The sequence below is a fragment of the Diospyros lotus genome, chromosome 7, assembly GCF_014633365.1.
Source record: "Diospyros lotus cultivar Yz01 chromosome 7, ASM1463336v1, whole genome shotgun sequence".
NCBI classification, from domain to species: domain Eukaryota; kingdom Viridiplantae; phylum Streptophyta; class Magnoliopsida; order Ericales; family Ebenaceae; genus Diospyros; species Diospyros lotus.
The window spans coordinates 35,520,436-35,543,904 of NC_068344.1; the positions used below are offsets into that span (position 1 = coordinate 35,520,436).

At 34.9% G+C, this 23,469-nt stretch overlaps 1 protein-coding gene across 1 annotated transcript; it reads left to right on the top strand.

Moving 5' to 3' along the window:
* Positions 1 to 19,017: 19,017 nt before the first annotated feature.
* Positions 19,018 to 22,220, top strand: LOC127805897 (indole-3-pyruvate monooxygenase YUCCA2-like). The gene is made up of 4 exons (XM_052342733.1): positions 19,018 to 20,296; positions 20,927 to 21,175; positions 21,303 to 21,425; positions 21,530 to 22,220. Exons 1-4 carry the CDS (start codon positions 19,526 to 19,528, stop codon positions 21,770 to 21,772), a joined length of 1,386 nt encoding a protein of 461 aa, XP_052198693.1. The 5' UTR covers positions 19,018 to 19,525; the 3' UTR covers positions 21,773 to 22,220.
* The last annotated feature ends 1,249 nt before the right edge of the window (positions 22,221 to 23,469 follow it).

Below are 23,469 nucleotides of genomic sequence, written 5' to 3' on the forward strand. Positions count from 1 at the left end.
AAAGGAAAGTGAGGTTATGAAAAAAGAGATTAGGGTGCGTTTGATTGTGAACACGAATTTACATGAAAAAAAAAATATTTTTTAGATAATTAAATTAAATTCTAGAAAAAATATCAATTGAAAATATTTGATTGACTTAATTTTTTTTCTTAGAAATTGTTATACTTTTTCAATTTTTAGTGTTTAATTATTATTATTTTTCATAAAAATAGTAATTTTCTCTAACTTTTCGTGCTTGAAATCATGAAAACCCATACCAGATTTGACAACTCTGAAGCAACTAAACAATGTCACAAATATGATCTAACAAATCCCTGCACCTTACACAGAAAGCCCTAGTTAGTCCTAATGCATCTTTTCTTCCTACATTTATCAATGATGAAATCATTAATGGTGAGAACAAATTCAAGTTATGCCATTCGTACAAATAAAGGCCTCATTGTCCATATAGCCTTCTAACGAAAACCACTCTATATTCCAACAAATGAATGAATATGCATGGAATCACATAAAGAAAGAAAAGTGGAAGAACGTGACCGGCGATGGGTTGTTTGTGGGTCGAATTGGGTCGGGTCTTAAGGTGGTTGTAGAGCCATGTATGAGGGAAGGGAATGATGGAGAAGAAACGATTGCTCACCATCGCTCACCCCTTCAAACCCCTCGATAGCTTACCGTTGCTCTCACTCAATGCCTCTTTCTCGCTCACTTTGTCGTTGCCTCTCATTCACTCTTTATTCTTTTCTCGTTGCAAGTCTACTTTCAAGGGAAGGAGAAGTCAGAAATGAAAACATAAGATGATCGAAAACCTTACCTTGAATGAAGATAATGGAGATGGCAACAAACAAAGGGAAGATCCAGTGCTGAATGAGAAAAGAAACTCAAGGATGAAGGAGCGGTCGAAAGTGCGTGAATTGCCTAAAAAATGTATTCTCTTTATTGAGAAAAAAGGCATCACGTGATCAAAGTTAGAATTTGTATTAACCAAAGTTAGAATTTGTATTACTTAGAAAATAAAACTAATTAAACACTATGAAAAATATAACTAATCAAACAGGCCTTAGCGAAATATTACATTAAAAAAGAATGGATAAAAGTAAGGTGACGTGACAGAGCAAGAGTTTTTGGCTATATGAAAAAAATAACGTTACCTTACAAGAAATAAATTAATAGTAAAAAATTATGCTTACAATAACATTTTAAGCATTCGTATTTGCTATTATAATTGACAAATTTTCATATTTTGAAAGTGCTATATGGTCACTTCAATATCCATATTATTTTAGTATATGTTTAAATAATATTTTAATTAGTAATAGGCATTAAACAATATCAATTCAATAAAAATCAAATCATATATAACCGAGAGGGGTGATTCGTGCTATGTATATATAAAAAAAAAAATAAAAATTTATTGAGTGGTGTTTGACAATAATAATTTATTTTTAATTTTATAGACAAAATTTTACAAAAAATAATACTTATCGTAATAATTAAATTATTTCATAAATCAATTATTGTTTAGTGATTTTGAATTCAAATCTTGTTAATATAATTAATTTTTATTTCTTAAACAACATACATAATATAGTATTTTTAGAGAACGCTTTATTAGTGAAATTTTAATTTTTTTTTCTCTCTATCTCCTCTAATACGATATCACAAAAATACTAAAATAGTATCATTTAGGCATTTCTGAAATGTATTCTACCCCAAAACACTAAAAAACACCAAAAAAATATTTTTCTAATTTTGAAAACATTTTGGGATTGTTTCGCAAGATTGAAAAATATTAAAAACATGTTTCTATTTCACGACCACATTAAAAATGGAAGCAATTATGTTTTTGTTATCCTAACAACTACTTTAGAAATAGAAATAACTTGATTTATATTTGCTTGCATAGATGATGGAATTTATATTTATATTTGATTGAATAATTATATTTTATATTAAAAATTATATTTAAAAAAATATCTTTACATTTTTTCATTTAGGCATTTGTCTTACATTTTTGCTTTTAAATTTTTAAAAATATATTTTTCTCTTTTTATTTCGTACCTTATCCATTTACCATTTTCATCTCTATGAATCTTAGAATATGAAAAGACTTCTAAAGGAAAATTGAGGCATTGTGTGTGGTGTGCGAGTAGTTAAGAAATAATTGTTTTGGATATGTTTTTCACTTATCTTTAAATTTGGGCAAAAGTAAAGTTATAAATATATATATTAAAATAACACTGATACACCAATTTAATTCTATAAATTAATATGCATATCATTTAACAATTGATTTTTTATTTGTTAAAAGGTTCAAATGCCAATTTTTTTTAATTAGTTTATGCAATTTTTTAGTAAGTTGAGCAAATTATAATTTTCCATTTTTAGTGAAATATAACTATATTTAATCTCAAATTTTAGGCATATTTAATTAATAAAGAAAAATAAAAATTGGGGTCAATCCAGACTCCACTATTCACCCACTTGCCATAATCTATTTATTATCTATAGAACCATTCGACTAGTCATACCCTAAAAAAAATAAAGAACTAGCTAAGGCCCAGTCTCGCCTCAAGCATAGGCCACTGATCTATGCCTAGGCCCCCCAAAACTATTGGGGCTCAAAAATTATTAATTATTTAAAAATTATTTTTTTTATTTTTTGAAATATAAAATCATTAATTTTGTTTCATGATGATTTTTGTTTGAATTCGTGTTTTATTTTATTTTGTTGTTTCATTTGTAGAGGAGGCCCCCCAAGTTTTTAAGTTTATAAATTATTTTTTAATATTAGATAATGAATAGTAAAATATCATTCAAACAAAGAGTCCCTTCAGCTCTTCAACTCCATTGATCAATTTTCATCGTTAGTTAGACAATGAATAATGAGGTATCATTTAAACAAGGAAACCTCTCAATTCTTCAACTCCATAGGTTGGTTCAAGAGGATGTGTTTATCTTTTTCCTTGTCTAAATTTTTTATGATATCAGAAATTACACCTTCAATATTTGAATCGATAAAGAATTTTGTAGTGGTTGAAATGAACACCTCTCTTTGTCAGATCTACAAAGTGGAGGTTCGGAGAGCGCTCAAATTAGTATCAAAATATGTACAATTGTCACCAAAGTATAAGAAGAGAAGGGGTAGGAAAAAGAGAGAATTGGTGGGAATAAAGAAGTTTGGCGAAAAGATAGAATTGAGTTTGGAATGAACCCAACCCCTTGTATTTATAGGGCTCAGTTTGGTTTTTCTTCACGTAAGTTAGTTAGTCTTTGTTCGGATCCGTTCAATTGGGCTTTATTTTGAGCTCTGGCTCCTTGAATCTCGTTACAGTAGAGAAACATCAAGAGATCGACTAAGTTGAAGACCCCACCATTCAGTTTGATTTTTCGGACCAATTAGCAAAGCTAAGGGGACAAATCCCATCTAAGCCTCGGACCATTTATTTGCACATAACAGCGCCTTGGGCCTACACACCGCAGTTCTTGTAATGGCCCATCGACTCTCCTAGTGCCTATTGGGCCTAGCAGCCATGTTACCGAATCTAATAACATTGTCATGGGCCCAACAACTTCCAATGGAACTTCAACTCCTACAAGCTCTAGTTCTATGTATGTAACAAAAAGTTAATCGTGCTATTATTGTTACAATGAATATTTTTCTTCTCCCCACCATATATTGTAATTTTGTCGCATGTTGAAAGAACCAATAAAAAAATTGACCTAATAATAAGAGATTCTATATTTTTTTTTTGGATGATCAACCCACTAAGATTCTCCCCCTCGGCCTCTTAACTTTTAAACTCACCTTCCATTGTACGATATAGGGCATCCCCACTTTCAACTTTGAAAAGGTCTGGGCATAGGGCAGTAGGGCATCTAGGAACCTCCCTTTTTCCGCTAATGCGCATTTGTCTTGTAATAGGAGCCTCCATAATCTTCATCCACAATCTTTGTCACCTCGCCCGCACATTACCATTAATTATTTAAGATCAAGTAGTAGGTCTTAAGTTGATTAATTAGTGGTCGCATCTGGCCCCTTTCTTTCCTCTTTCGTACACTTGGACCTAACTTTTACCCTTCTTTTTAACTAACACACACACAGCATTAATTTGTGGTGATTCAATAAACTAGCAATCATAGTACTTGTATGTGCTCTTCCTTAATTTGTTCTTTAAACAAAGGATTTGTCTCTTCGGGCGTTGGAGGCCACAGAAATGCTCGCTAGAATTAGGACATTTTTATTGTTACATCATAATGACATTAGGAACAACGGTTCAATGGCTGGCTTTTCAATAGTTGTTCTCATGAAGGTTACTACTTTAATTCCCAAACTTAAATGTTATTTAAAGGGTTATATTCCACAAGTGGAGGACATAGTGCCCTACTGGATTCTCTAGTCCCATTGCTTGCTTGCTTGCTTTTGGCCTGTGGTGTGGGAGATTGGAAATTTAAAGAGTACTGATCCAATGGTTTTGCTTGTTTGTCTCATCAGACAATCATTGGGAAGGTCGTTTCCCTCCCAATTGTACATTGAATCTGTAAATAAAGTCAAATGTCAATGTCTTTAATTAATTAATTAATTATTATGATATACTGTATATGGTTGAAAACATTCATGGTGATTCTCATTGGTCTATACAAGAATTTTATGCAGTTTAAACATTTTATTGTGTGTTTATTGAGACGAATTTGAGATTATTTCAACGAAATATTAAAGACTTTTAAGTCTAGATGTATGATTCTAGCCACTCATTTACAAAATGACGATGCATGAATAAGAGAATGTCTTTATTCAGTTGATGTGACAAAATGAATTAATCATGAGATTAGAAATTTTAGAGGTTTTAGATTTGATTCTTATTATATAAAAGTGTGTCGTATTTAGAATTGTTCATTCAACTTATTGTGACTTTAAATATTATACATCTATTATATCCAACGCTTTAATGATTATATTTGAGTGAGTGAGGAGCAATCATTTTTGTTGGACCCTTAAAAGGCTTGAAAGATTGCGAAAAAAATGATTAAAATATTAAAAAGAAAAACAAAGTAGGATGAGTATAACTTAAAAGCCTTGGAAATTCTTTTTCTTTTTTCCTTTAGATATTTATATATGGGTCAGTGGTCACTCAAACCTTCCTCCTGTCCGCAATGTTTTAGCAACATAATTTAATAATTAAATCAAAGCATAAACAAAGTCAATGCCAATGTCTTTAATTAATCATGATATACTGAATATGGCTGAACACATTCATGGTGATTCTCATTGGTTTATAAAAGAATTTGTCCAGTTTAAACATTTTAATGTGTGTGCTTATTGAGAAGAATTTTACATTGTTTCGACAAATCAAAGATGTTTGGTTCTAGTCATCAATTTACAAAATTGTATGGTTCTAGCCACCAATTTACAAAATGACGATGCTTGAATAAGAGAATGTTTTTATTTCGTTGATGTGACGGAATGAATTAATAATTATATCGGTCATACGATTAATCATTATTTCATTAACTTAATCATGGGAATAAGAACTTAGAGGTTCTGGACTTCATTCTACCTATATGCAAGTGTTTAATAGAATTGTTCATTCAACTTATTGTGACTTTAAATATTGTACATTTATTATATCTGGTGCTTTAGTGATTATATTTGAGTGAGAGAGGAGAAATCAAATTTTTTGGACCTTTAAAAAACTTGAAAGATTACAAAAAAAAAATGATTAAAATATTAAAAAGAAGAAAACAGTTGGATAATTATAACTTAAAAGCCTTGAAAATTCTTTTTCTTTTTTCCTTTAGATACTTATATTAAGGGTGCAGCCCCTTCTTGCTGGTTAAAACAGCTGCAATTTGAAGATGTTATTGCCAACAACACTGGTCAGTGGTCACTCAAACCTTAAACAATTCACATTTTTTTTGATAATTTTGAGGCCAAAAAGAATGGTATAGTGTTGTCCCCGTTATCTTTGCATTATCATGTTGTACAAATGGCCTACAAACTCTCTCTGCGGGCTCTTGTGGCTGCTAAGCTTTGAAATTATAATATTACAAAATAAACATATTTAATGAGTAGATTAATTTGCAAACCTAGATGGATTAATTTGCTTGATTAATTTGGTTAATTTAATTCGTTTTGATTAATTAAAAGTTTTAAAATGAATATAAATTGATATGTTTATAACAATAATTACACGTATTATAATATTTTAAATTCTTGTAAAACTTTCTTAAAGTGGTTAACTTTAATCAAATTTGATTATTTTGATTAATTCGGGCATTTGGGTTATTCCAACAAAATCAGATTTTTGAAATTTCATTTTGGTTGCCAAATTGCTGCATTACTAACCGAATTAATTGAAAGCCCCCTAAATGAAAGCTACCCAGATGTGATTGAGAGTGTTTAGGAAAAAAAATATCTCTCGTCTCCAGAGACGACACGCGTTTAAATAAAAGATTTCAAATAATTGGATCGACCTTAATCCGAAACCAAATCTCTCTTCGTCCAAATTAACTCATGGACTAAAATCTGACCATCCGTGTGATGTGATCATATGGCCTTTTCCAACCTCACAGTATGCCTGAAACATAAATTTCAAGAGGTAAATATGTCATTTAGTATGTATTATTATTATTATTATTAATTTGTTTATTTCAAGCACTGAAACTGATTTGATTTGATTGTTGGAGAATATATCGAAAAACCTTTAATTCATTACCGTTTATATTTATTGTGAAGAATGGGAAATATATTCCTCTCCTTTTAACTTGCTAAGTGCATTGTTTTGACAAATCACTTGCATTTAAAATAATAATATATGTTTTTAACTGTTCTTAAGAACACCCTTTTTGTAACATTTACACTTGCAATAAGCATTAATTAATCACTGCATGATTAATAATTAAGATTCTGATACACTGATCAATATATATTAATTAATTTATTACATAACCAATAATAATTAAGAAGCACTACTTTCAGCTTATTCTACCCGGAATAAGACACATTCCTTACCATTTTCACATCTTAAAGTACATTTTTGACGGAGCATTATGCCATGCCAAGGATTGATTGCTTGCTTTCATTTCAAATCACACTCCATTAACTGTTTTATGAGGCACTAATCTCTTTTTCATAACCCCACTTTCCTTTCTAGCTTAATGCTGTTGCTCCTTTATGCATTTTCACCAATATAAATAGATATATTAACAAAGCTAAGAAGAGCATACGATGCTTCTAAGCACTATCGATTTCTTTGTTGACATTCCTCAACAAGAAAACTCTCAAACACTGACTGCCATTTACTATGTATCTGCTTGAAAACTTGCAGGCACAGAGGCATATCATTAAATTAAACTAATCAACATCAGATGTCTTATGGCCATTAAATTAGAAAGTTAATTACTAGCCGTAAGTAACATGGAAAGGCTACACAAACTCACTAATGACTTGGAAAGGCTACGCCTATCACCTATCAAATGGAAAGGCTACCTCTGTGTTAACATTATTAACACACACACACACACACATATATACCCACATTCTTAATCATTGAATTAACATTACTAAGCCCGAGGGGCCTCCTGGTTATATAATAATAGATAGTACACACACACACAACACATATATATATATATATACATGTGCACGTGTGGATTGCAGAGTAATGAGATCATATCATCATAACTTAAAGAATGAATTTTAGTATTGAAAATATAACAAACATTTGGTCTCCCTCCCCCCTCCCCCCTTCCTTTACTTATAAAGGAAAAGCTGCTTCTTTTTTATCTTTTTTTTTTTTTTCTGGGGTCATTATGAAGGGCGCCTTACTTAAAGATATTTGTATAGAAAAGGGTCGCTTCCATCATGTCACGGCCTTTTCTTTCTCCCTGGCCATATTCTCCAATTACACACTGATTGATACAAAATTGATCAATTAATTAGCCCAATAATGTACAAAATTTGGTAAAATACAAACGCGCGTATATCACATCAAGCATTCATTACTGGGACGTTGACGGGGCGCGGCCCGGATCCGAGTTTCTTGAAGCTAAGTGGCCAGGAGAAGCCAAGGAGCATCTTTCAACATCCCACACTACTAGAATTGGGGGCCAGTTAATTGCTCAATCATTACCAATTATTAAGCCAAACCATCCTTGATGTGACTCTCCTTCATAAATTCCACACCCCCTTTCAAATCCGCCCCATTTACACGACTACGAATATTGATTTTAGTTCTTAATTTAATTCATTTTTGCTTAATTATCAAGTTCAACACCTTGATATCAATTCTCTCCATTCCAGCCTTATCCAAATAACATCAAGCGTGACACAAGTACTATACATATTCATTGATAAAAATTATTTTTAGTAAGGCTGACTCTAACGAAAAAGCTAAATCGCTTGTCAAGTTAAAATCTAGCAAGCTAAATGCAAAAATCCACTTCCATCACTGCTTGCTATCGCCAAATTGGCTAGCCAAAATTTTGGAGAAATCCAATCCCTTTATTAGATCTGGCGAGCGATTTTAGCCAAGTCACCCTCGCCATCTCTCTTCCATAGCCATCTCAACACCGGAAAAGGCCCGACTAGACGTGATGAAAGACAAACTCGATTGGATTTGGAGTTGCAAACACAACGATGAGCAAATTTGGAGAAGACAATTTGTAGACAAAAGAAAAGGGCAACAACGACGAGCAGATTTGGGTGACGACCACCAGATCCGACAGCAACCAACTGAAGCGATGATGTCTTCTTTGACGAGGAAAAGTTTGAGCACAAAGGTGGGTTTGTGATTTTGGAGAATTTTTTTTTATTTATTTTTATATTGAATAACTGATATTGTGTATTTGATTATTGATTTGTATATTTAATTATTGATTTTATGTATGTGTAAAGATTATAGGTAATGTAAAATAAATAGAATTGAAATTTATTAATAAATAAATAAAATATTGAGCAAAATAGAGAATAGAATAGAGAGTGTGGTTTGAGCAATCACAATTTTGGAGACAAAATGAAAATAAAAAGTGAATTATTTATAATATAGTAGAATGCAGAATAGAGAACCGTTGGAGTCAGCCTAATAATAAGCAAGAACTAGTTGCCAAAGAGTAAATTTATATAGTTGGGATTTTTAATTTTACCATACATATTTTTCTATACTATTCTTGTTTATATAGTCAAGATTTAATTACTCCGAAAATATATTTATTTTTACTAAGTTACGAGGTAAGAAGACTAGCTATAGATATAAGAATTTTACCCAAACAATAAAAAGATACCTAGCTATTAGCTTACAAATAATTACAGGCATCGCTAGTTAATAGAATGAATATTGGATTGATTTGGGTTCATTCAAATTTGTTTATTTATTAAATAAATAAGATTGATTTTTATTTTTTAAATTCAATTAAACAAGCTAGCTAAACTCGAGTTTGAGAGTGCTTGGCTTGTTTGAGTTCTCAAATAAGCTTGTTTAAGTGCTTGATTGTACAATTGAGACATTTTTATTATTTAAATATATATTAAAATATACTAATTATATATATTCCACGTAAGGTATTTTAATCGAGCCTAAAATGTAAAAAAAAAAAAAAAACCTAAACTAAGATTTAAATTTGAGACTTGTGAACTCTTTTAACATGAGTCCTGCTCGAATCCAAATATAATATAATCTGAAACAAACAAATTTAAGTAATTTTATAAACTCGATCAGTCTTGGATCCAGGACATTCCACTATAGCTATAGAGTGACTCAGAAACTAGCTGGCTTTATGCACATGAGTTTGGAAGGAAAGACTCTTGTCACAAGCAAGAAAGTGTAAGTGATGCTGGGTAGACCTTTTATCCAAAAACCAAAAGCAAACAAGGAAATGCCCAGAGATTCCCCAGAATCTTGGGGAAGATTCTGATGAGTGGAGCCGAGGCGATCGAGTTGGAGAGAGGGTAGTTAGTGGGGATGGATATTATGGTACATTGGATGACAAGAAATGCACTTCAAACCTTGGATTGGGTCTGTTTGATTCTCATTTTTGAAGCCCACTCGAATCCCAGACCATTTTGGTCGGATAATTGAGGCACTATAGGATCTTTCTCAAGAGTCCCAGCTCCTCGGAAACCTTGCCATTCTACCTCAAAATAGGCGAAAGTTGTGGAGTCTGGGTTTTCCGGATTTGGGATTATCTGGGTTTAGTGGAAAGAAGAAGGGTGGAAAGAGAACAAATTATTTGGCCCCAATTCCTATCGCTGTATCTGTCACGCGTGCCACTGACAGTGTCAGCAGCTGCTCGACTTTCGTACGTGAAATTAATTTAATTTGAGTAACAAAGTTCTAGCTTGCGGGATCGAGCTAGCTCCACCGCTGTAGCTAGGCATGTTTAGCTTTTACTGCTAGTGCGCAACTATTTGTCAGTGATCGATCCAAGACGCCGTCTCAGAGTATGACAATTTCATCAATGGAATGGTCAAAAAGGCTAGCAAGAATAGCTGAGAAGGGCATCCAATTCAAGATATGGTTAACAACTCTCTGGATCTGCTTTCAATGGGGTTACTTCAATGTTGAAGATTCAAAGTTTCCAGCAAAAGACAAAATTACAAAAGGAGAGAGCAACTGTAAGAAGCCATGTTTTCGTAACACATAATTTAAGTAAATTTAGAATATTAAAAAATAAATTTAATAATAAATATAAATATCGAATCGACTGCATGGAGTGTCTCTGAGTGAAATTATCTAAAGAAAATAATATAGTCTCGATGAGCGTTTCAAGATAAGATTTATGGTATCAAAAGAAATTAAATTGGAAACGATTTTCGGTACAATTAAAATACAGCTGCTATTTAGGTTGCAAAATCAAATCGTCGTATGGGACTTCCTAGAAGTCAATGGAACCCTAGGGGGCTTCGATTTTTCGTAAAGATCAACTTTTTAGTGGTTTCGAGATGAATCGATGGCCCGATGAGGACACTGGGGCAAAATCGTCATTTTAAACTAAACTTCAAGTTATTAATTTTGTGTCTTTGGTATCATAATGCCAATTAATTAAGTGTTTAAGGCTGTATTTGTAATTGGGGAATTGCATAGGTGAAATAGTGGTGAAATTGGAGTTTAAATGAGTAATTTTTTATATTTATTAATGTAATATATAATTATATATATATATATTGCGTGTTGTGTGTGCATGTGTTCACCCATCCTCTACAACCGAAAGCCATACTCTGCAAGTTTGGAATGTGTTGCATGCCAAGTCTGCTAGAGTGGTGCCCAAGCTTCCTCAGCTATAAATAAAGAAGAGCTTGAGGGATTTGAGCAGAGCAAGTATGAGAGAGTGAGAGCAACCGCGAGCTTCAATGGCTGGGCAGCGAGCTTCGGCCGAGAGAATGCTAGAGAGAGTGGGAGCCGATGATGGTAGCCAAAGGCAACCGCGAGGGTGGTTGAAAGCGGCCGAAATGGGCCGCAGCAGCTTGCAGCAGCCATGGCCTCAAGCTTCCAACAGCTGGGCGGCATGGCGGCGGAGCAGAGGAGGTTGATCGCGGTGAGAAGGCGATGTGGGTGGCTGGTGGTGGCCATGGCAGTGGCCGGCAAGGCCGGTGGCTGCGAGCGAAGGCCCGAGAAGCGGCAAAGCCTCGGCCATGGCAACCATGGCCGCAACCTCGTGACCGGACGCGAGGCAGGAGAGGCTGTCATGGGCGGTAGCGAGCGTGGTGCAGCTTGGCGGAGGCTCGCGGGAGGCCGGCGGCAGAGGCACGGTGGCGCTGGAAGCGGCTCGAGGCGGCAACGGCTGGTGCGCGCGGGAGTTGCAGGCACGGGGCAGAGGAAGAAGAAGGAGAAGAAAAAAGAAAAAGAAAAAAGAAAAGAATAAGAAAGAAAAGAAAAGAAAATTAAAAAAAAATGTTAGAAAAATCCTAGAAAAATAGGAAATAGATATTTATTAATATTTTAGAGATTTTGGGCAAGAAAATGATTCGGGCACGCATTTCGAGGATATGACACGCATACCAAAGAAGCTTGAGAGGCTAAATCAAGATGAGTAAAATTTCTTAGAAAATTTCATAAATTCAAGAATATTATTTTATGAATTTTCATAGTGAAATATGTGAGAAAATATTTGAGAAATATTTAGTTTAGATTTATTGAGAAAAAATAGGAAGAAATAGAGAGAAAATAAAGAAAATACAAAGAAATTATGAAAAAATAGGTTTTAATACTTATTTAAAAAAATATGGTGATTAGGATGCTTTGAGGCTAAAGTTGAAAGACTTGTGCGAATTTTGAGGTTGACACGTAAATTGAGGTGATGCACGTATTTCGAGGCAAAGCACGAATACCGAGATAACTGGTACTTCCCAACTAAATTTAGTTTTATGGAAAATGATTGGATGTAGGTGATTTATGTTTCAAACCCCGATCCTCGGGGATGCTTTCATCATATTGACATGCTTTTATATGTATCCATCATGTAGACTGCATACATGACATGCTATGAAATGCATATGTATACATTGATATCATTGATCACGCGCATTGTGGTCGTAAGGAGTACGAACTGACACCGCTACTTTACCAATGGTGCACCCATACACCCCAACTTCCAAAAAGGTGGACACAAAAATGGTGAGTAGCATGAAAGGTGTAGTTGACCCTTACAATGAGTAAGACATTGCATTCATGCATAAAATACGTTTTCTGTACCCTTACTTAGATGATTCATCATTTAAATTGGGTTTTGCCCCTAGAATATTCAAACGTTCCAGATGGAGATTGTAGCAGATTCGAGGATGAATGAGGCACGAAATGGTACTTAGCAAGGTGCATGATGAATGAAATGTATGTTATGTAACCTATGTATTTAAGTTCTGCTACTTTAAAATCTGAACGTTTTAAGAAATGATGATGTATAATCCTATTTAGGGTTAATGTTGAGAACTTATGCTTTGTATTAAGTTATATTTGAGGAACGATGATGTAAGAATTGATTTATGATCAATGTTAAGATATCAGGTTCGATCCTTGCTTCTGCATTTGATGTGTATGATAATTCTCTTTCGAGATTAATGTATGGGAATTCTAGGACGGATATGAAGAATGATGAAATTTAGGATTAGTTGTAAAGAAAAAAAAATTATTGTCCCAAGTTATAACGCGCCCGAGAAAATGAGGCGTTACAGTTGGTATCAGAGTTTAAGTTTATTAGAAGTCTTAAGTGACTCTGATATAGTTGAAATCAGAGTTAAACCCTATTTGGAGATTAAGAAATAGCAATTTGGAGACTTAAGAGGATCTGGTATCGATAGAACTAGTTAATAGGAATCCCAAGTGAAGGATTAAGGGAAAGAGACTAGGGGTTCATAAGACAAAATCCCTATTTAGGAGATTTGAGGATTGATGATTGAAGGCTTAGAGGTTTTTGGATTTAAATGTTGCGTAGTGGAAGTGCGTGTCTAGGAAAGTTCTGGCTAATGAAAGACTTAGTATTTAAGTGTATCCATTTGTGACCCACCTCTCTTTCTTGGAAACTTACCTAGTGTACTATTCACGAACATACACTATTCCAATATACGGTTACTATTCTCAATGAATAGTAAAAGCCTGTGAGGGCTAGTACAAACAGAATGATCTAGCTGATGAGTTAGAATCGAGTGATAAAGAATTTTTGAGGATTATTTAGCGTTTCAATAATAAGATAAGTAAATCAGGATCCAACGGATTGGATCAAGCAAGAGGCCAAAGATGGCCAAGTGATGGCGTACGAGTTGCGCCAATTGATGAGGTGACGGTGGTACAATCATTGTGACTCGTAGAGATGGGATAAGGAACTCTAACAACGTGATGACACTACTGGTTCGGTATTCATAGTGATAGATCTGGATCTAGGGACCCATGTGCATAGGGCTAATGGATTGAATATGGACTGTGTGGGTTCGTGGTCATCTTGGGAGTGGGTGACACGATGAACAATGCGAGGCTTGAGGAATATAACACCTCGATATCTAGTATGGCAATAGGATCATGAGATGGTCGTGGCACAAAGGAAAAGCCACTCGACATGTGAAATAGATATGGTAGATGCTCGTGAGCATTGTAGGTGCTACCTATGTGGTGACGTAATCACTGACCGTGTCAGAGTTAACGAATGGTGTAGGGATAAGCCTATGTGATGGAGTGAATGATACCAGCTTGTGTGCTAGCTGACGATAAGTGTAATGCCTAGAAAGAGCTAATTTAATGATCGTGTGCCAATAGTTAATTGGATTTGAAAAACTGAATGCAAGAGTTAATGGATTCTCGGTAAATGAGATTTCAGGTAGTGGAGCACGGCTAGTCTAAAAACCTTGACAATGAGTAGTGAGATAGCCACCTCAATTCAAAGTACAGTTCGGGTACCGAAAAATGAAAAAGTGCCTAATAAGGCGTATCGACCCTAAAGGAATGATGAGGAAACCTAATCAACAGAGGTTAGGACTATGATTCAGTGTGCCAAATAAACTTGTCGCATCAGGTAAAGTTATCGGTGATCGACCCGACAAAGAGAACTCGGAAGCACCATGATGAATGGTGGATTGAGAGTAATAGTTGCAAGGAAATAGAGTTCACGAAACATGATTAGAACCAGATATTGTAATCTGATCCGAGATTTTTGGAGATAAATTTGTTTGAGATTCTTAAGGAATTTCTTGGAAGAATTGATTGAGGATCTAAGGATTCGTGATGAAACTTTAGAATTTTAGGAAGAAATCTAGTGAGGATTTGAGTATCGTGGGTAACGTAAGTACTTACCTGCTCTAGTTGGTAGTATATAGTTATGGATTGTCGTCTAGAAGATTGTGCAAATCTTAGATGTGATTGAGAGAATCAAGTGATGGCAGATGTGCTAGGATAACGGGTTGCAGTAGAAAAAAGTTGCAGACCTAAATCGATTAGAAACCCGAGATTTTCGATTTTGGGAAATGAAATCCTCGTAGGGCTAGACGGTTAGTCTAGATAGTCTGGTAGGCAGATTAGGAGATGTATCGCTGAGTAATGCCAGTAAGTTATGGACATAAGGAGCCTACTAAGATATGGTACAAGCACTTGAGGTCAGTGAAAAGCCGTAAGAAAAATGGAAAATACCATGAGGTATTCTCAGAAGATTTATCGAAATTATTTCTTAATGATGAAATTGCTAATAATAGCTTGAGGTTATTAGATGCTTAGCTATAAGTGACTTGATTGAGGACGTAAATTATCAGGCTTTGAAAAGGTGATAATTAAAAGTCGATATCTTTATCTCGAACTTGATGAATTATTAACCAGCTGCAAGAGGCTATGATATTTTCTAGGATTGATGCGCAATCAAGGAGCAAAGTAGACCCTTGTAATATTATGGTTACGTGTGACGCTCTTCATTGTGATACTTGAGGGTAAATGGTCCTGAGATTTTGATTGAAAGATAATGATGTCATAGATTGTGTGGACTAAGAGGCTAAAATAATACGAATAAAGTTAATAGCACTATTACCAAGATAAGTAGACAATAAAGTCAATGAGCAAGTCTGAAGATTGTTAGTTGGTAAGTGAACTTGTGCTACGGTTGACTGAAAGTCAAAAGAATCGATGGTCAGATGCGAGGAAAGTAATCAAATGATTTCTTTATGGTAAAATATGATTATAGTAGATTGGCATGAGATGGTGCCTTAAGGATTGAGCAAGACTAGAGTTAGTTGACATGGAACGTTATTACTCGAGGATTAATTTGAGGATCAGATGATTAATTTGATGATATAAAATGTTATTTGAGGATCACTTCGAAAAATGCGAGGAGTTATTTAAGTTATGGGTATATGAATGAATAGGTATTAGTTTGGCGACCAAGTAATAAAGGAGCAAGCGATGCAAGGATATTAGTATTGCTAAACTTGGAAGACAACATTAGATTTTGATTGATATTAAAAGTTAAGTTACGGAGGAAAGATTTGGAGACATATATAATCTATCAGTAAGGTATAAAGATTTCTTGATGAGATAGTTATACGACATGATTAAAAGATGATTGTGATCAATTGTCAGAAACTTGAGATTATATCAGTTGATAAATACCTACGAAAATGAGGAAACAATAATTATAAGAAACCTCGAATAGGTTGGCACAAGTAAAGATCAAGCAATGATTAAGTTTGTGATGACTTAAGGTGAGGCATAGCTAGTTTCGAGGACAAAAATCATTTGAGGACATGTGATAAACGAGATGATATGGTAGGACCACTGACTTGTTATGGCAATCTGGAAGCCTATGAAACAACCTCGTGATGACAAGATATGTGATGTTTAAGGATTCATTTGATAGAAGTCAAAATGTATTAAGATCAAGGACTTTTATGTTAAGGTTGGAAGATTATCGAAGCATAATTGATTAGTACAAGAGAATTGACGTCGTGAAAAATCGGTAATAGAGAAGTGACAAGAATAAGGATAGCGATTGGATGACTTAGTGAAAAGCAAATTGAAAATTGAGGATGTGGATATGAGAGCCGTGGGCTCATTATAATGATGTGGGTACCGGGAGTTCAGACTCATGGCCCAAGGATCGAGTTATGCGATTATGATTCGAAAGGTATGCATGGTTGACAAGTGTACTTGTCTATGGGTTGATGAGCATGGTCAGTCCAAGGGTTCAGATTTTGATATGCGCATCGATATTCACAAGTTTCGAGTAGGATCTTCTCTAGTTATTTGATCAGTCAGGTATTAATTTCAAGAATGAAATTTTGAGATTTAGGACATGTTGCAAATTTTGAGGATAAGATTTTTGTAAGGAGGGATGAATGTAAGAACCCATATTTTCGTAACATTGCCACGTAATTTAGGCAAGTTTAGAATACCGAAAAATGGGTTTGACAGTAGATATAAGTATTGAATCGACTGCAGGGAGTGTCTCGGAGTGAAATTATTTAAGGAAAATGATATGGTCTCAATAAGCGTTCCAAGATAAAATTTATGGTATCGAAATAAATCAAATTGGGAACGGTTTTTGGTACAGCTAAAATACAGTTGCCATTTAGGCTGCAAAACTGAATCGTCGTATGGGACATTCGAGAAGTCAACGGAACCCTAGGGGGGCTCCGATTTTTCATAAGGATCAACCCTTCAATGGTTTCGAGATGAATCGATGACCCGGTGAGAACACTGGGCAAAATCGTCCTTTTAAACTAATCTTCAAGTTATTAATTTTGTGTTTTCGATATCGTAATGTCAATTAATTCAATGTTTAAGGCTGTATTTGCAATTGGGGAATTGCATAGGTGAAATAGCGGTGGCGTTGGAAGCGGTTCGTGGCGGAGGCACGGTGGCGTTGGAAGCAACTTGCGACAGCGACGGCTGGTGCGCATGGGAGTTGTAGGTGCGGTGCAGAAGAAGAAGAAGAAGAAGAAGAAGAAGAAAAAAGAAAAGAAAAGAAAAGAAAAAAAAGAAAATAGATAAAAATATTATAAAAATCCTAGAAAAAAAGGAAATAGATATTTATTAATATTTCAGAGATTTTGGGCAAGAAAATGGTTTGGGCACACGTTTCGAGGATATGACACGCATATCAAGAAAGCTTGAGAGGCTAAATCAATGTGAGTTGAATTTTTTAGAAAATTCCAGAAATTCAAGAATATTATTTTATGAATTTTCATAGTAAAATATGTGAGAAAATATTTGAGAAATATTTAGTTTGAATTTATTGAGAAAAAATAGGAAGAAATAGAGAAAAATAAAGAAAATGCAAAGAAATTATGAAAAAAATAGGTTTTAAAACTTATTTAAATAAATATGATAATTATGATGCTTTGATGCTAGAATTGAAGAGACTTGTGCGAATTTTGAGATTGGCACGCAAATTGAGGTGATGCACGTATTTCGAGGCAAAGCACGAATATCGAGATAAGTGGTACTTCCCAACTAAATTTAGTTTTATGAAAAATGATTGGTTGTTGGTGATTTATGTTTCAAACCCCGATCCTCGAGAATGCTTTCATTATATTAACATGCTATTATATGTATCCATCACATAGAGTGCATACATGACATACTATGAAATGCATATGTACATGTTGATATCATTGATCAAGCGCATTGTGGCTGTAAGGAGTACGAACTGGCACCGCTACTTTACCAATGGTGCACCCATACACTCCGGCTTCGAAAAAGGTGGCCGCAAAAATGATGAGTAGCATGAAGGGTGCAGTTGATCCTTACAATGAGTAAAACATTGCATTCATGCACGAAATATGTTTTATGTACGCTTACTTAGATGATTCATCATCTAACTTTGGCTTTACCCCTAGAATATTCAAACGTTCCCGATAGAGATTGTAGCAGATTCGAGGATGAATGAGACATGAAATGGTATTTAGTAAAGTGCATGATGAATAAAATGCATATTATGTAACCTATATATTTAAGTTCTGCTACTTTAAAATCTGAACGTTTTAAGAAATGATATGTATAATCCTATTTAGGGTTAATGTTAAGAACTTATGCTTTGTATTAAATTATATTTGAGGAACGATGATGTAAGAATTAATTTATAATCAATGTTAAGATATCAGGTTCGATTCTTACTTCCGCATTTGATATATATGATAATTCTCTTTCGAGATTAATGTATGAAAATTCTAGAACGAATACGAAGAATGATAAGATTTAAGATTAGTTGTAAAGAAAAAAAAATAATTATCTCAAAATTATTCCAAATTATAACACATCTAAAAAAATGGGGCGTTACAGCAAAGGTCTACAGGAATATCTCAAATATTTGACACGAGGCCACGTAAAATTACACAAGGTTATTTACAAAAAAAAGTAGGCAAGTTTAATTAATCAGGAGTACTCATGGTTGTCAGGCCTTGATGGTCTTTCTCATTGAAGAAAACTTTCTACCATACATATATAAAAGTATGATAGAATAGTCCGCGGGCTCGAGCCTTCTCCGCCCTCAAAAATATCCTTGAAAGAGCAATATATAGTTGAACATCATGTCTCTTCACTATCCATAGAGTTGATTGACTAAGTAGATCATCTACATATACATATCATTCTAGAGTAGATACCTGTCCTTGTAATCAGAATGTTTCACGCACCCTCTCTCTGTCCCCATGCTTGTTTATATATATGTATATTTGGGTGAGTGAAGTACGTAGAGGTTGTTGTTGGTTCAGTGGTAGTTAATAGGTAGTACTCCTCCAGAGATGCCCCACTTGAATTATGTCCACCGCTCAGTCACACACACACACATCGTCGTGTATATATTGAACCGTCCTTAATTCCATCGTGATTCACAACTCTTATTCCCTCCCGACCTAGCTAGCTACAGCTCTCCCTCTCCTTTTCCTATCTCCCATTCAAGAAAACAAAGTTTCAAACTCATTCGACCCATTAGTTCAACAAGTCCCTTCCAAATCCAAACCCACCCCATAAAACCAGGAATATCTATTCCCACAAAATCTTCCTTCTCTAGCTAGCTACTTGATGAAAAGAACTGCTAGAAAAGTGATGATTTGAAGATATGGGTTATGGGTTTTTGTCTTTCAATTTGCACTAGCTCTATAAACTCTCCCTTCATATATATAATTAGGTTTCTGGTTCATGTGTGTTTAATGGACTGCTTGAAAGAGGTGGAAGGGAAGAGAGTTCATGACCATTTTGAGGACAAGATGAGCAACTCAGTGAAGCTAGTATGGGTGCCGGGACCCGTGATAGTCGGCGCCGGGCCTTCGGGCTTGGCTGCAGCTGCTTGCCTAAAAGAGAAGGGTGTCCCAAGCTTGATACTGGAAAGGGCAAATTGCATAGCTTCCTTGTGGAAGCACAAGACCTATGACCGGCTTCACCTTCATCTTCCCAAGCAATTCTGTGAGCTTCCTCTCATGTCTTTCCCCTCAAATTTTCCAACTTACCCTACCAAGCAACAGTTTCTGGCCTACTTGGAGGATTATGCCCAACATTTCAGCCTGAATCCAGTGTTCAACAAGACAGTGGTGAGTGCCGAATTTGACGAGGTTTGTGGGTTCTGGAGGGTTAGGAGCTTGGGGATGAAAATGGAGGAGACTGAGTTTGTGTGCCAATGGTTGATTGTGGCCACGGGAGAGAATGCTGAGGAGGTTGTGCCCAAAATTGAGGGGATGAATGAGTTTTCAGGCAAAATTGTTCATACTAGCTTATATAAAAGTGGTAAATCATTTCAGGGAAAGAATGTCTTGGTTGTTGGCTGTGGAAACTCAGGCATGGAGGTTTGCTTGGACCTCTGCAATTATAATGCCCAACCTTCTCTTGTGGTTAGAGATTCAGTGAGCTTCTCTCTCTCTCTCTCTCTCTCTCTCTCTCTAAGCATATATAGCTAGCCAATGTTATCGCAATTTGATACCACTTGTTAGGATCACTCATATACTAATTGTCATAGTCTCTTTCTACTAATATAGATAACACTGATATTATTTTTTAGACTCGTTTTGATACCATTTATTAGATTGGAGTAACTTAAGAGCGACCCTATATACTATTAATATCATAGGGTAAAAACAAAAACACCAGATTTTGGTAACTTCTCAAACTAATAGTAGGGTTTAGTACTTAAAAAAAAAAAAAAAAGGCCGTCTAGTGCAATTAAAATATGGTAGTGCCTGGCTAGAAGGATCTTTTATAAAAATATAACACAACCACCTCTAACTTTGTTGGAATTTGCTTCCATGTGCAGTGCAGGCCTGCACCCCAAAATCTTTGATTTGCACTTTATCTGTAAAATTACAGTCTAAAGAACTATGTAAAATTCCACAAATACTAAAAAGGGCAGGGTAAACAAATATCATGGCTTGTTCTGCAATCATCTTTACGACTTTGATTTAAAAACGAAAAGGGAGAAGAAGATGAGCTTTTCTAAGAATCTTTAGTTTTGTTTGTTTTTCTAATTTGCGGTACAGGTGCATGTGTTGCCACAAGAGATGCTTGGAAGATCAACTTTTGGAGTGTCCATGTGGTTGCTCAAGTGGTTCTCAATGCGAGCAGTGGATCGATTCTTGCTCCTAATGTCACGGATTATGCTCGGCGACACTGCACGACTCGGCCTCACCAGGCCTAATCTTGGTCCGCTCCAACTCAAGAGTGTTTCAGGCAAGACCCCAGTTTTGGATGTTGGAACCCTTAAAAAGATCAAAAAGGGCCACATTAAAGTAAGTTTCTTTTCTAATTTTCCTAGATAATTTTCTTCAAATCTTGCATAAATTTTCTATGCATAGACTTAAGGCCAAGGTGGCTTAGCTTAATCAGTGATTTGTGTCCATTTTCACTCTTTTGTAGGTTCGCCAAGGAATAAAGAGACTAAGACATCACACGGTGGAGTTTGTAGATGGGAAGATAGAGAATTTTGATGCTATCATCTTAGCTACAGGTTACAAAAGTAATGTACCGACTTGGTTGAAGGTATCTTTTATCTTTTCTTCTTTCGGTTGCTCTGGATATCCAGATCGAAAGATCGATCAATTCATAACAACATTAAACAGGTTTGAATCTTTAATATAATTCAGGAAAACAATTTCTTCTCGGAGAAAGATGGGTTCCCAACAAAGCCATTCCCGCACGGATGGAAAGGCGAAAATGGATTGTTCGCGGTCGGATTCACCAAGCGCGGCTTGCTTGGAACATCCGTGGATGCCACAAGGATCGCCGAAGACATTGAAAAGCAGTGGAACGCTAAGCCACGCAATCTATGGTCTTCAGAAAAGAAAATAATTGAGTTGAAGCAAATTGATAGACTTCATTTGACATGATGGTGCTCCAAGTACAAATGAGATCGATGAAGCCAGAAAGGTTGTTTTTTTTTTTTTCTCTTTTTCGTGGTTTTAAATATGATTAAAGCTTTTAGATATATATATATATGCGTATATATATTTTTTCTCTAATTAGTTGTAGTTCTGAGAGGCTTAAGTGTTTGTTCTTAGGTTTAGGGTATAATTTATCAATGTGTTGGTGGTGGGTTGCTAGTTCTTGTGTATAGTCTAAATGTTCTTCAGATTTTGCAATGAGATTACATATATTTCTCTTGATGTGGTTACTTGCCTAACCCAACCTTGACATAGAAGGGACCATTTTTTATCAACTTTTTCCCAAAAAAATAAAAAGAGAAAGATACAAAAGAAAAAGGAAAGAAAAGAGAAAAAGATCTTTCAAGCATTGCAAGGTCCCAGGCATATGCAGATGGAAGTGGACCTTAGCTAGCTGGGGCTCTACAGATCTCCTCCATGCCTTCAACAAATACCCAATTCACTAATTATATAAGTTTATATATAACAAAGGTAAGGCTATATGTATAAATGAATTTTTTTATCGAAGAGTTATCATAGTTCTGGACATGATAGTAGCTAGATTATATTTTCAAGAATATATGTATTTACCAATTCTTATATATATGATGATTTTTATTTTGAAAAAAAACCTACAAGATAGCATTTTCTAATTAGGGAAAACATATCTAAAGTTGAAATTTGCTACCCTCATTTCCTTGTCACTCCTCACTCTCTACCCTACTAAGTTTCTTGGACCACTCCTGCAATTTGTTTTGATCGCATCCCAATGATTAGATCCGCAGGGAGCTGCCATTTTTGAGACAGCATGACTATTTTAATTATATATAGTTGTACTATTATTAGAGAATTATACTCTGCTAGACATATGAATTCTGATGAAATGGGAGAAAAAAATATATTCTTAATTAACCAAAATTGTTTGCTTTTCTCCATGACCATCGAGTTCTGGGTCTTTTGGGTTAATTATACCCTTCATTGAGCATATCAAATTAATTGATTTTGTCTTTGTCTTTGAACTACAACCCTTTCCTGGTTCTTGCATGCTTCCCCAAACCTTTTGATTTTGATTTTTTTTTTCCTTTTTTTGGCTCTTGTTATGGGTAAATTCACTATATAACATTGAAGAGAATAAACCAACATGAGAAGAATATTTTGGTTCAGGAAGAAATTATAAAAATATCTTTTCTTGAAGCTCATTAGAGTCGAAATGTGATCCATGATATGCAGATTTGGGGTCTTAGTTATAACTTAGCTTGAGCAAAAGCATTGGCCCAAATAATCGAATCCGCCTGATCAATTGTTAGTTGGGATCTAACAATTCAAATAGCACGATCGTAATTCTTCTTCTTACTCAAAGTATACGTATATAAAAAAACGAATTTTAAGATATAAATATGTCATTTATTGTACACCTCGTTTTGTTTTCCCTTTGTTACTAAAATTGACTTGTTGGTTAGAGATTTTTTTCAAGAGAACTAAGGTTGAGCAGGTTTGAGACAAGCTCAAGATCAAGAATAGCTACCAAACACACTAGCATGACATAAAACAAACCTAGTGGTGATTGACTTCAATCATTGCCACAACATAAAACAACACCAAAACAAAAAAAAGGAAAAAAATAGAAAAGTCAATTATCAATCTCTGCCTGTGACTGTCCACCA

Excerpts from the sequence above, each read along its gene's own strand:
- LOC127805897 (XM_052342733.1), top strand. The coding sequence starts at position 19,526 with ATGGGTTTTTGTCTTTCAATTTGCACTAGCTCTATAAACTCTCCCTTC. Across the intron at positions 20,297-20,926 it reads CTCTTGTGGTTAGAGATTCA|GTGCATGTGTTGCCACAAGA; the intron begins GTGAGCTTCTCT and ends TTTGCGGTACAG. Across the intron at positions 21,176-21,302 it reads TCAAAAAGGGCCACATTAAA|GTTCGCCAAGGAATAAAGAG; the intron begins GTAAGTTTCTTT and ends ACTCTTTTGTAG.